General features: G+C 36.0%; 1 protein-coding gene across 3 annotated transcripts in view; it reads left to right on the top strand.

Moving 5' to 3' along the window:
• The window catches only part of LOC140170009 (ATP-binding cassette subfamily G member 4-like), a 109,887-nt gene that overhangs the window by 85,129 nt on the left and 10,861 nt on the right, over nucleotides 1–13,897 (top strand). For 2 of the 3 annotated variants that reach the window (XM_072193318.1, XM_072193319.1), the window contains exons 6-10: nucleotides 3,605–3,750; nucleotides 7,032–7,155; nucleotides 11,357–11,471; nucleotides 12,301–12,578; nucleotides 13,760–13,795. In XM_072193318.1, the coding sequence (XP_072049419.1) occupies nucleotides 3,605–3,750; nucleotides 7,032–7,155; nucleotides 11,357–11,471; nucleotides 12,301–12,578; nucleotides 13,760–13,795 (699 nt within the window). The remainder of the gene's footprint in view (nucleotides 1–3,604; nucleotides 3,751–7,031; nucleotides 7,156–11,356; nucleotides 11,472–12,300; nucleotides 12,579–13,759; nucleotides 13,796–13,897) is intronic. The other variant, XM_072193320.1, reaches the window with a different exon arrangement.

Here is a 13,897-nt window from a genome sequence, read left to right as displayed (position 1 = left end):
TTCCAAAAATTGGCCAAATATTAAAATTTGACTTTTATTGCTATTTAGGACTAACTAAAGGATTAGTATTTAGCTATGTTTCATTTGGCAAAATAAGATAATATTACTGCTGTATTTTTCTGGAATAAGGAGTAAGTTATAAAATGGATGACTTTTTCTTCTCAAGCAACACATTATTGCAACTCATAGCTCTACATTTAGTATCAGCATTCAGCAGCAACAAAATGTTCATCATGGTGTGCATGCATCGTTATTAATGTACTGTGGATGGGTTTTTTCTGTTGTACATCGTACAAGCAAAATTTATTCCAACTCATAGCTTTACATTAGTATTGGCGACAACAAATGTTCATCATCGTGTGCAGGCATCGTTATTAATGTACTGTGAATGCTTGTTTTGTTTTTTAGCAACATTAATTCCAACATATAGCTTAAACGGTGCCAGCAAGTGTACACATCGTTATTAATGTCAGTAATTCGAGAACTTTACCTGAACTGGCTTTCTCTCAAAATAGTGAGGATGACATTTTAAATCGCCAGGTCTGCATACTTTGTCCTTGCTTTGGATTGAATTCTTTATGGATTTGTTGTCTGTGGCTAGATTCATGGCCCTAGAGAATAAGGATATTTTCAATTGAAGGATGGACACACATTTGTGTGGTGTAGTTTATTATATGATAAAACAATAATAACTTTTATCAGTTGTATTAAAAAGGATTTATTCTCATAGCAAACATGTGACGCACCTGTTCCGTTGAAGCAACATTTTACAAAAGTCATTTAAAATTGCAGGGAGGTGGGTGGGATCTGTGGGGCAATTTGTTAAGAGAAATGAAAAACTGTATTATTGGAATCTCTGAGTATTTCTTTCAAACATTACTAGACACAATTGTAAGCCATATTGTAACATTTCCATAAGAAATAGAATTGCATTTCTAAAATATTCATTTTCACTGTCAGATATAATGTGTCCACTTGTTAATTAATACCAGCATGCATGTGTCGTCAATGTGTGTCACTCTGACGACTGTGATTGAGGTCGGTCCTTTTTGTTTGATGGTGATATTTAATCGACATACTCAGTTGTTTTATTTGAAATCTCAAAATTTTGTCACAACTTCATCTTCTAAAGGCTTAATTTTTTGCAGAGTATATTAGTTTATTATAAAAGCACATTACAATGATGTAAATATCAGAATTTCAAAAAACATTAAGGGCATCCTCTTTGGCAAATGTTAAAGTGTGGCTTTAATTGAAACACATTCATTCAGGGGTTTGGCTCACAAGAGCTAGTAAAGCAAAAGCCACATAAATCAAGTTGTTATGTATTGGCAGATCTATGTATAGAATATACATCAATTTGTTATTTATAAAGTCTTTCAGTACATATGCAGCAGCGCAAGACATACATAAAGATTTAGTATATTATTGTACCCCTTATACAACTGTAGCCCACTTTGTGCTAATGTGAATGTCTCTCCAAATGTAAAGGTGTTTTAAGGCATCTTGGAGGGGAGCTAGCAGTGTTTTCACTTAAATATTGAAACAAATAAAGCTGACACACAAGATGGGTTCTATAAAGGCTTGATATCAGGGGTGTCATTTCCACCCCATGTGCATGTAAGTGGCTAAAACTGGACAATATGGCTCCTGCCATCTCACTCTCTTAGATGTAGTTCTAAATTGTACACCAATTATAATACAATATATGCACTGCAAAGTTTGTCAGATTTCGCAAAATCGTACAAAATTGTATTTTTTACTATCTTCAGTAGATAGCAGTATAATACATGCTTGAATATTACCTGTATAATCTAGAGTTTTGCCACATATGGGCTGTGTTATGGATATGTTTTCAAATATTAGGCACCAAATCCCCAAATTCAAGACAGTTTTGCCACAGGCCACATTTTGCCTAAGTCTTATGAAATGTGTTTTTTACTATCTTCAGTAGATAACAGTACGGTAAGGTGTGCAGGATTATTATATATATATGAAATTCAATATGAATACATACTTTAACATCAAACTTGTTCCAAAGTGTGGGATTTATTTTCATATTTCAAGGCCCAATTTTACCAAGTTGTAATTCATAGAGAGTGCCAAATTTTGCCCTAGTCTATATGGAATTCATTATTGACTATCATCTGCAGAGCAAAGCGTGCATGAATATTAGTGTAATTCTAGTGTGCTATGCTATTAACCTGTGGTATAGCTTTATGCATGTGTAATTTGAATGTCATGATTTAAAGGTACATTTCTTGATGGTGCAGACATAAAATTCTTCTTGAGTTTCAGCTGATTTCAATGTTTTTGTCATTTTTTAAAACTATATAGATACACAAAACTCAAAGAAAAGTGATATTTTTCAGTATTTTATTTTTCAATAGTTAAAATGATTGGAGACATTTTTTTCCTCCATTTTGGGAAGTGTCCATTTTTGTGTTCAGATAACCAAAAAAAAAAAAAAGATTCTTGGGAGCTTGCAACAGTTTTAACATACAATGCCAAGCCTTGAAATAAGTGGACTGGAACTAGAAGCAATTTGTTTTTGACATTGCTCCTGGTTCACTGGGATTTTACAAGAACCAGAAGCAATTTCTGTAGAAACAGGAGACAATCTTTTTTCTGCTAGACAATACAGCATACCATGAACCAGGAGCCATTTCTTTTAGAAAATTGAATTGAAATGAATTTTACAAGGACCAGGAGCAATTGGTGGATTTACAAGAGCAAATTTGCTCCATGTTCAAGGCTTGTCCAATGCAGAATGCATTTTCCCCACCCCAACTTAATCTAAGTCAATTACAATCTTGAGATGCTTGAAACTTTCAAAACTTACCTTGTTATATACACGCATAATTTTTTTTTAAATGGGGATCAAGACATTAAATTGGCCAATTTCTTTGAGGCAAATGTGCACTGCAAAACAAACAACAAGTCTGATAAGTACTTTGGGTTTTCTTTCCTTTACTTGACACATTTCTGTGTAAATTTCTGTGTCTATGTAGCCACATCCTTGTTTGTAGATAAATACATGTAGGGGTGTGTATGTATAATATGGGTGGGTGGGACAGGCCTGGAAAAAATATCCCAGCAAGAGAGATAAATTTCCCTCTTAACTTATCAGCATTTCTCACTATTTCTTATGTATTTTTTTTATTCAGGGTTCCTGAACACTCAGGAAAAATAAAAATACATTTTCCAGACAGGGAAAACTCAGGGAATTCAAGAAAAACAGCCAAAAAATGAATTTGAGTTGCCCTGGAGGGCAATTATTTTTGGTCATTTTGGCATACATGTGTCTTGCATACAACAGATGACTCCAAATTGTACTGTTAATCATTAAGCTATAAATTGAGTTCATATTTTATAATTTTGAAAAGAATTCTTCTTTCTCAGTCTCTAAATACTCATTTGAAAGATTCCATACCCTAAAACAACCTTGGTAAAGTGGAAATATATTTCATGGAATTTTGGAAAATTCAGTGATTTTTTTTTTTTTGTGATGCTGGGAACCCTGATGTTGTTGCACCATCCTGACCTTTGAACCATATATTGACTGAATCAATTTTCTTCTCATTTTTCTTATCTTTTCTTCCAGGTTGAGGAGATCCTGAGCTTACTTGGTTTAATAGAGTGTGTGAATACAAGAACCGCTAGACTATCTGGCGGTCAAGTAAAGAGGCTAGCCATGGCTTTAGAATTGGTCAACAATCCACCATTACTCTTCTTTGATGAACCAACAAGGTATGCATTATCATTGTCTTAAGAAATAAATACCCTTTGACCAGCACCACTGACCATTAAGATGTCCTAGGTTGCTTAGATATGAGACATACTTCAAGATAATATGCTTTTGGAGAAGCATTTGGCTTGTCTTACAGATTGTAAAATCAGCCCATGTTGACCATTTTAGGGTCCTATCAGTTCCTCCGCCCACATATTTTGACCATCCTGGATCCGCACCTGTCATCCCCTTGCCCCCTATATCTGTAACCACTCCTTGGAGGGGAGAGGCACAGTGTGTATTATATTTTTAAACAGTTTTGGAGTCAAACAGGTGCAAAATCATGATAAATGACAAATACACACTAATTGGGACAAATGTGTCCCCTGAAGTACAAATTTACATGCTCATGGGGTGTTTCTACATGTAATCTATTTTTTAAGGATTTTGTACTAAGCTGTCCTTGAAATTATGTAACATCTATCCTGGAGATACCATAATGCACCTTTATTGCAATGTGACTGCTGGACGGACTCACTTGGGAGTTGGATACGATGTAAATGTAGATAACACTTGAATTTTGAATAATTCTGCTACTCTTCATGGTATTGGTAAGACTTAGGAAAAGCTGCCAAAATGTGGAACAAACACAATCATGATTTTTTTTCACATGCATCTTGACAATTTGAACAGTATCATTGTCAGTTACTCTCTTAATATAAAAGGGTGAAAAACTCACTCTCCAAAACAGTGAGGGGAGTGAAACTCACTCTTAAAAGTGTGAAAACAACTCTTTCAAGGTATGCTATAAGGATGATTACTAGAAAAAGAGTAATGTTCTTTATATCCTTCCTTGAAAGAGTGGTTTCCACTCTTTTGGGAGTGGTTTTCACTCTATTGGGACTGATTTTTACTCTTCTCACTCTGTTGGAGCGTGAGATTTTCCTTTGTTCGTGTTAATTAACCTACACAGGAGAGAGTGAATGTGTTTACCTAAATAATAGGGCAGCCTGTTTACCAGTAATAGTACTCGAAGTCCACTGTCCTCAAAAATTACAATAGCGATCTCATCTTGAATGTTATTAGTGCAATTAAATAACATGTTACTTTAAGATCTCTAATGTCACACAATACTTCCAACGCCATTTTGGTCTATACATAGCAGTGCCCAAAGGTGTTGTTTTGTAACAAAGTGTTACATCTTGTATTTGCCCACCTTACCTTATTATTTCCAATACGTCATATATCATCAGGAGACTGACTGCTAGAATGTTGTAACTGACAATCAGATACAGAGATACTTACAACAATTTGAATGTAGGTTGCTCTCAAACAGGAGAATAATGTTAGTGTCACTGACTGGAGGTAGTGAAATTGATTGTAGGGACAGGCTTTCTATACTCCAGGCATCTTTGGAAAACTCAAAAATCTCAATTTGCAAACGTAGGAAGCAAAACAAAAAGTCAGGTTTTGATGCTGTTAATTAGTTATAGTCAAAAAAGGTCCAAATTTTCGAAGAAGTCCACTTTTCACAAAATTGCCACCCCCCTTGGGAAAAAATCAGCACCCCCCCAAAAAAAAATCCTGCATACTGACCTGCATCAAAATGAAGTCAGTATCGGCAAGTTATCCAGAAGTGCTTTATTTTCCCTCCATGAATGATATGTCAATATGACAGAATGCATATCCTCCATTTGAGTTCATACTGCAGATAAAAGTAACAGCTAACAATATTGACCCGGCAGCAAGTTCAGTGAACCAAATTTGAAGGGAAAAGTGGTACTGTGATTGAAATTAGTCAAGTTCTCATAACCTTTTGCTTATTGTTTTTTTAAAGTCACCGTTACTTTCTTCTTTCTCTGACATTTCTGTGAAATTTTGCTGCTTTCCATAACACTTGTGATTCGAAGTGTGACCTTGATGCAGATAGTGGAACATAAAATCACTTAACCAAAACAATGCCCAGGAGTTGCATCTTACTCCCTGCCTGCATGCCCATACATGTTTACTGCTACCCACCAGACTATTATTAAAGGCATCTTTCTAAAAAGTCACAAAACTCTGAGATATTGTCCAAAATTTTCATGGCCTGTCTCAAGAACCTCTGAACCAATACTGGGTATGCTTGTACTCATTTCAATGCATTTTACATGTAGAATTTAAATATTGTTTCAAAAAGTTGTAATGTAGACATTTTTGAAGTATAAAAAAGGGATTGCATATGTGAGACAATCAGAATGTAAAGGGATATTAGGAGTGTAGGAGTAAAGACGTAATGCAGTAAGCTTTTAAAACTCTAAACACTTACAAGGTTATTTGAAGTGTAGCTATTTCCAGAAAGAGAAGCTTTCCATCAAGGTAACATTCTGTTACAACATGAAGTCTTGTCACTGGTAATAGAATGTTGTCAAAAAGTAGTCATTTATTAGGGTAGATTATTTGGAAGTTTGAAAAATGTTTACTTTGTTGTATGTTATTAACCGACTTCAGAAATGCTCACATCACAGGAGTGAACTTTAAGTAACACTATAAGGTTTCTGTAAAAATCTATATTTGGTGAACTTTAAAGTAACACTAAAGATTTCAGTCTAAATATTAAGTTTGCATTGCTCTAGAGTTCTCAATATGTGAAGCGATAATTAGCAAAATAAGTTGATTCTTGCTAAAAGCTGATTTTGAATTCATTAATGGCTGGATGGTGTGATTAGGTTCTCTTTATGCTTTGTTGTTTTCAGTAGCAAAAATAATCACATCTCAGGATCAAGTTTGGTTTTGAAACTCTTTGATAAAGTTTTTAGCAAATTTAACATTTTAAATTAGGTAAAGTATGAAGCAGAAATCTGCATTGATTTTACGCAACAAACATACATTTTCTTTGCAGTGGCGGTGGAAGGATTTTAATTTAGGGGGGTTGGGGAATGAGCATATTTTGTTCCGGTTTTACTTGGGCATTTTTGCCCGAGCAAAGCGCACAAAAAAAATGTCAATTTCAGACCATTTTAGTCCCAAATGAGGTGTGTTTTGCTAATTTATGGGCCAGTGCGCAAGAAGCACGCACAATTTTGCAATTTTAGCCTATTTTTGCAGTGTTTTTCGTACTAAAAAGGTATATGTACTGTGCAATTATTGCTTATTTTTCTTCTGTAAGCAATTTCCTTTCCCCCCAGCTTGAGCCACCTATGTTTCATTGGTTGTGTTATATACACTGTGGCAAATACTGGACTGGTATTGCCAAAAGTAGTACATGTAACCTAATTGATATCACATTACAGTAATGTTGTATGATTATGTTTCATTTTAGTGGGTTGGACAGCTCATCAAGTTTCCAGTGTCTCTCACTACTCAAGTCTCTGGCACATGGAGGCAGGACGGTGATATGTACCATACATCAGCCTAGTGCTAAACTATTTGAAATGTTTGATAAGGTAAGCTTAATGGATCAGAGGTTCAGGAATATGTCAAGTAACAATGTAATATATGTATGACATAACAGATACTGTCTAAGGGCTCATATTGAAATACCCTACCACGCTTTCACACAGAAAGAAGGCAGGATTCCCCTCGCTAAGCGAGCGCCTCAGGAAAGCTTGGTCATAAAACGGATGGATTATATGCATCAGGGTCAGTCCATGTCGAAACAGATTGAGTGTACACCCACCCTCTTGGATTTTGCTCTCCTTTGGCTCAGGGGTACCTTTCATGGATCCCTAGGTGAGGTCACAAGAAAAAATTCAAATTCCATTTCGTTTATGAATGGCGGGCAATCAAAGTTTGGCGACCTCGACCAAAATTGTGAATTTAAGGGGTCCAAATGACAAAGTGCTCTCTTTGAGGGGCACTTTCTTCTTAATTTGAATCAGTTGTGATCCTCTTTTTGAATGTGGTCACTCACTGGCTGTGTCTGAAATACCTAATGCCAAAAAAGATAGATTGCGGAATTTCGTTGGGATTTCAGAGGGGGTCAAAATCAGCACTTCGTACTGTTCAATCAAATTATCTTGATTTTGAAGGACCCATGATAATATCACAGTGCACTTATAGGTCCTAATTATGTTCAGAATGGATTAACCATATGCCAATGTCTATGAGCAATTAAAAAAAAAGAGAAATTTCTAGACCCTACAGAATTTTAGGCCACCCCTAAAGTGGTTCAGCCACAAATGGCACTTAAAGTCGGCAAATTTTGACCGCTAATAACTTTAGGTGTACACCAGATATGAATTTCTAGTCTTTTGCATCTGAAAGAATGTAGTTTAATGTTACTAGGAACATAAGATTTGTTTTGTATTTTTGTGTTTTAGTATTAAGTTGACGCTTTCAAAAATAGTCATTTTGCCTAACATACCATGCATACAGGATACGGTACAAAATGCCAATTTTAGTATGATATTTTTTTATATTTTTGATCACTTTATAGCCATTTGTATTATTTATCCTGATATTTCAAGTTGCTCTTGAGTCAAGTAATAAGAAAAACTACTTTCTAATCCTCTGTATGGATTTTTAAGGGGGTCAAAAATGCACTTCCTGGCAACGATGCACATGCAAAGTACAGGTTATGGGGGTCAAATTTTCAGAATGCTCCCAATTATGTCAAGTAATATATCAAATTACTCGTATGGTCATGAGGATTCCAAAAATGTATAGTTTGTTATGTGTCAGACCTTTCAGGAGGGCGCTATGACGAAAAATGTTCATAGGTCAACGACCTTTTTGAAAGTATCAAAACACAAAAAATACAAAACAAATCTTATGTTCCTAGTAACATTGGACTACATTCTTTCAGATGCAAAAGACTAGAAATTCATATCTGGTGTACACCTAAAGTTATTAGGTGTCAAAATTTGCCGATTTTAAGCGCCATTTGTGGCTGAACCACTTTAGGGGGCCTAAAATTCAGTAGGGGTCTAGAAATTTCTCTTTTTGAATTGCTCATAGACATTGGCACATGGTTAATCCATTCTGAACATAATTAGGACCTATAAGTGCACTGTGGCATTATCATGGGTCCTTCAAAATCAAAGATAATTTGATTGAACAGTATGAAGTGCTGATTTTGACCCCTCTGAAATCCCAACGAAATTCAAATCAATCTTTTTTGGCATTAGGCATTTCAGACACAGCCAGTGAGTGACCACATTAAAAAAGAGGGTCACAACTGATTTAATTAAGAAGAAAATGCCTCTCAAAGAGAGCGCTTTGTCATTTGGACACCTTAAATTCCCAATTTTGGTCAAGGTCGCCAAACTTAGATGGCCCGCCATTCGGAAACGAAATTGAATTTGAATTTTTGTTCTTGTGACCTCACCTAGGGGTCCATGAAAGGTACCCCTGAGCCAAAGGAGAGCAGAATCCAAGAGGGTGGGTGTACACTCAGTCTGTTTTGACATGGACTGACCCATCAGTGATACACCCTGCCTTTTGAAGTGGTCTGGTGACAAGGATTATAATAAAAGTTTATCAAAGACTGGCAATTTTATTGATTGTTGAACTAATTGAACTAATCTGCTCCTCGCACAACCCAGGAAAGCACGCTCCTAATTTAAGTGGCTAATTGCAGTGTTATAATCACACAGGATTTTAACAAAAGAAGGCTAGCACAGGAAAGCTGCAGGATGGTGCACACCTTCATGTGTAAGGGAATTTCAATATGAGCCCTAAATGAAACTGCAGTACTCATAATCAGTCGGCTGCAGAGCCAACTGTTGCGATCTTGGGCAAGCGAAACAATTTTGTTTGGCTGCAGCATCCCTTCAGTATATCCCAGGAGGTGCTGGACATACTGCAAGTACAGTGTACGCAGCGCACTTTAACTTTAACAATGTACTCTCGTCGTTTGTAAGACACAGTATGTGGCCAAGAAATTCCAGTTGATGAATCTTGACTCTGGCAACATGGAGTACGTGGTGTTGGTCAGATTGTAGAGGGTTTCATTTGGAATCCGATCCACATGTGTGATGTTTAGCATGACTCTGTAGCAAGATGTTGTAAAGGCATTGATCTTGTTTTCCATGCCCTTTGTGTGAAAGACAGTAACACAGATTGTCTCAAACAGCTTGATTTTTGTTTCAATTGGCAGGGATGAGCTTCAACAAAAGCATTCCAGTTTCCAGAATGCTGCCCAGGCAGTCCTACATGTGAATAACATTAAACTTCATTATAATACTTTGTTATGTGGGAGGCAGATATTTTTAAATATTTTTGATTCACAATCTGCTCCCGAAGCAAAATGTTATAAGGTCAATGGGATGAACCCGTATCCACCTCTCTTTCCAAGCATTTGGACTCTACTCCTCCATGAAATGATGCTGTGGGGGGGGGTGCTACACCTCCCCCACAGCGAGTCTGTTACCTTCCAATAGAGGCAGAAGCAATAGGGGGTGAAGAGCCTTGCATATAAAGTGCACAACATGTTGGTACCGCAGGGATTCAAACGCATGACCTTGAGCTACCTCGCTATTATGAGCCAAAGTCTTAGACCACTGCGTCACCGTGCCCCCATTTGTAAAACTTAATCCCTAGGTAAAACGGCAAGTTGATTCAAATTGGTGAAAATAATGGAAAACATGCTAAAAATTTAAGTAAACATTGATCATTAAAAAACTTAAGAAGTCTATTGGATCTGCCACTGTAAACTAAACTTGTAATTACAGTTGAGAACTGAAGTTGGAATATGATACACACTGTCTTGTTTTTGTACTAAGGTAATCTTTTTTGGTTCAGTTATAAAGAGTTGAAAGGTAAATAGAGCCATAGGAAGAGACATGTGCCCCACAAGTACCCCTATCATTACCCCAAGGATATTAGCGTAGTCTCCCATTTCATGTATTGAGTTTTATCGCATGCGAGTGCATTGCACATAAGGCATACATAAATGGCACAACACATCATGCTGCATCAAGGATAGTAGGGAAGAGAAGGCCTGAGTGGGGGAGGAGAACACTGATGTTGACAATATATATACTCTGGGGTGGGGAATATTGAGTAAGATTCTCAATCCTGGTGGTGTACCCCATAAACGAAGAAATTAGTGAACAATTTCGACTTGGAGAATGTAGACGATGCAGATATTTTTAGTTTCTGTCATACATTCATCATTTCATATAACACAGGTGATATCATTATTTTAAACGAACAATGAGACATAAGGTGTGGCTTGTTTTACACCCAAAATAATCACCATGTTATATGAGACAATACCACTATTCCAAGTCAATTTCTTAGACCTAAAGAAAATGTCAACTGCCCTATATAGAGAAAGGGGAAAGATATCCAGTGGGAGGGGCACACAACTTTCATTTAGTATGGGTCTGTATGTCAGCAATTTGCAAAGAGAGGAAAGGAACTAAATTTTCTTAAAGGAATTAAAGATGACAGCAGTAATTGCCGATGTAGAGCAAGAAATAGCCGCTTGTGCCAAAGATCGCTACGCATGGAGAAATCTTGTGGTGACTGGTGCAAGAAAGGTTTTCAGCTTTCAGATTCTGCCAGAAAAAGGTCTTTATCTTAATGAACTGCTAGATAATATGGAACACAAAACATACATACAATAGTGATATGACTGACATCGGATGAGAGAAAGGACCCTAACATAAATGTGCTGACTTTGGTTTTCTTGTTTTACAGCTCTATATTCTTGGTGAAGGCCAGTGCTTGTATAGAGGGACGGTGAACAGTCTGGTACCATATTTGAAACTGTTAGGGATGACATGCCCACCCTATCATAACCCTGCTGATTTTGGTAAGTAATTAATAACCAATTGATATTTGATTGAATAAACAAATGAATAATGATAATATATAAATTACAGACAGAAGGGAAAAGAAACAAATTCATATGTACACATACAAGGGTGATCTGTCCAAGATTGCGCCTTTCTCACTAGGATCCACAACATGCTCATCTATCAGGGCACAGTTCTTAAACCCCAATACATTTGTACATTCATTGAATGACTTTTGAAGATTTGGGTACAAAAACCTCATACTCTGCAACTTGAGGTCAAATTTTGCAGTATGATTATGTAATTGAGGTTATTGGACTATGCCATTGGATGAAGCTATTGTGGTCCATAGTGTGTGTTGTAAACCATAGCTGCTAAAACTGGGCAGCCTTTAGAGGAGACTTTACATGTATGTGCATAGTGGTAAATTATTGCCTATATTTCAGTTTGAGTAGCAAGAAAAAATATGAAAATATATCTGCCATGTCAGGTTTAATTTCAAATGTTATCGAGTGGTATTATGTTTGTATCAAAAGTAATATATCAGTAGATTATTGCACATAGACCCAGACAGCACCCGGAGACAACTATGACAAAATGCATTGATAATATCCTCATTAGATAATACAATGTCAGAATTATTTTCACATCTTAGTCTCACTGCGTGGATTGAGGTTTAAAGCATATTTCACACTTAGACTATGATGAATTATTCATATTGCCATTTGAAGATAAGTGTGTGCATAGCATGACAAAATGATGGCATTAAATAAAATATGCATTACAGTACATGAGATTTAATCTTGTAATAATTATTCAAGTATTCTAATGTTTTTGTTTCCATAGTGATAGAGATTGCGGCAGGGGAATACGGCAACAAAATTCCATGTATGTCCAAAGCAATAGAGGAAGGTAAATGCGAAGAATTCTGCAAAATTGAAGCCGACAAAAACAGCAACACAAGCAACTACAGTCTTAGTAACGGCACCTTCAATGTGCCAGACAATACTCCTAGCATATCTTCAGGGAATGGTCATGTGACTCCGGGGGTGACTTTTTCAAATGGTGTTGCCACGGCAACTGTATATAAAGATGGCAAGAATGTCAATCCAAAAGCATTACAGGTGGGTGATATGTGCTTCTTGTGTGAATTGCTTTTTGAATCATTATTCAGTCTAATAGTTTTATCTTATTTAGCAATTGAATGAGAATCAGCATTCATATTTGTGACTTTTTAGACCTTAAAAACATTTGTTTCTTGCAATTCAGTGATATAGATGAGGTGGGTTGGTGTGGTCAGCAAATAATGTTTTGACCATAGCCAACAAACTGCCTGGCAATGACATCACATATCAACTCATGTATAGGTACATGAAGGGCTTCACTGTCATGCTTGTCTGGCTTCCAAAAAATCAGGTCATTTCAATATTTACTAACAAAATGTGAAAAAACAACATTTTCGGCATTTCACATTTTCAATTTTTTTTGTAAACTCACACCCAGATTTTGCTGCTTTAGGGTCAGTCAGTGGAAGGCTAGCCCATAATTTTTGGGCTGTATTACAAATGTGTCAGTTTCCAAATTCAGAGGCATACTGGATTTGTCAAGAGTGTGGAATAATTGCCGTAGGGTTTTATGAGTGTGTGTTTACTTACATGTACTGCCACATGAACTCAAATTGTAACATGTCACTCCCACAGAGGAAATTCTTTGAAAAGCAATTAGTGCTCGATTTTGTTGAATGAAGGAAAGACAATTACTGTATGTGGAAAACCTTGGCATCAGTCAACTGCCAGGAGAGTCCATTGGTCATTCAACTCTCATCTTTGTGTAGTAAAAATCTAAATGCAGGAATATTTTTTTGTCTTTCAAGAAAATATAGATAGTTTATTTTATTTTCATAACATATTGACTGATGCACATAAAATCCATATTATTATATAGAGATTTGTTATTGATGGTTATGTTGAATGCAGAAAGAAATGTGTCTTTCTGAAAGTCAAGACTTGTTTGTTATTGATCTTACAAACTACAAATCTTGATTATTATTTCCTGTCTGTAGCGATCAGCACTTATTGATTGTTTTTGTTTTTTTGTAAACTACCTCCCTCACTTGTTGTTAGTAATTTGTTTTTTACATTCATTTATTTCTTAAGTTCCAGTTAATTTGATATAATATGTTACATATGTTGTAGTGCTTAAATTGAATAAAAAATGATGTAAATATGTTAATATAGGCAATCAATTACTTTTTAAGTGAGTTTTCATCATATTAACTAACTATTTTTCTACTAATTCATACCAGGAGCAACAATCACCGACACCATCACCTATTCATCAGGTATCATAATATCATTTTAATATTATGTGATGTGATCAAGCAAGATGAATCATTTATAGCTAGAATTCATTTTGAGTTACGGCCAAAAAAAATGGTCAAAAA

The sequence above is a fragment of the Amphiura filiformis genome, chromosome 14 (genome assembly GCF_039555335.1).
Source record: "Amphiura filiformis chromosome 14, Afil_fr2py, whole genome shotgun sequence".
Classification (NCBI taxonomy): Eukaryota; Metazoa; Echinodermata; class Ophiuroidea; order Amphilepidida; family Amphiuridae; genus Amphiura; species Amphiura filiformis.
The sequence above is the reverse complement of the archived record's forward strand: the minus strand, read 5'-3'. Positions and strand labels throughout refer to the sequence as shown.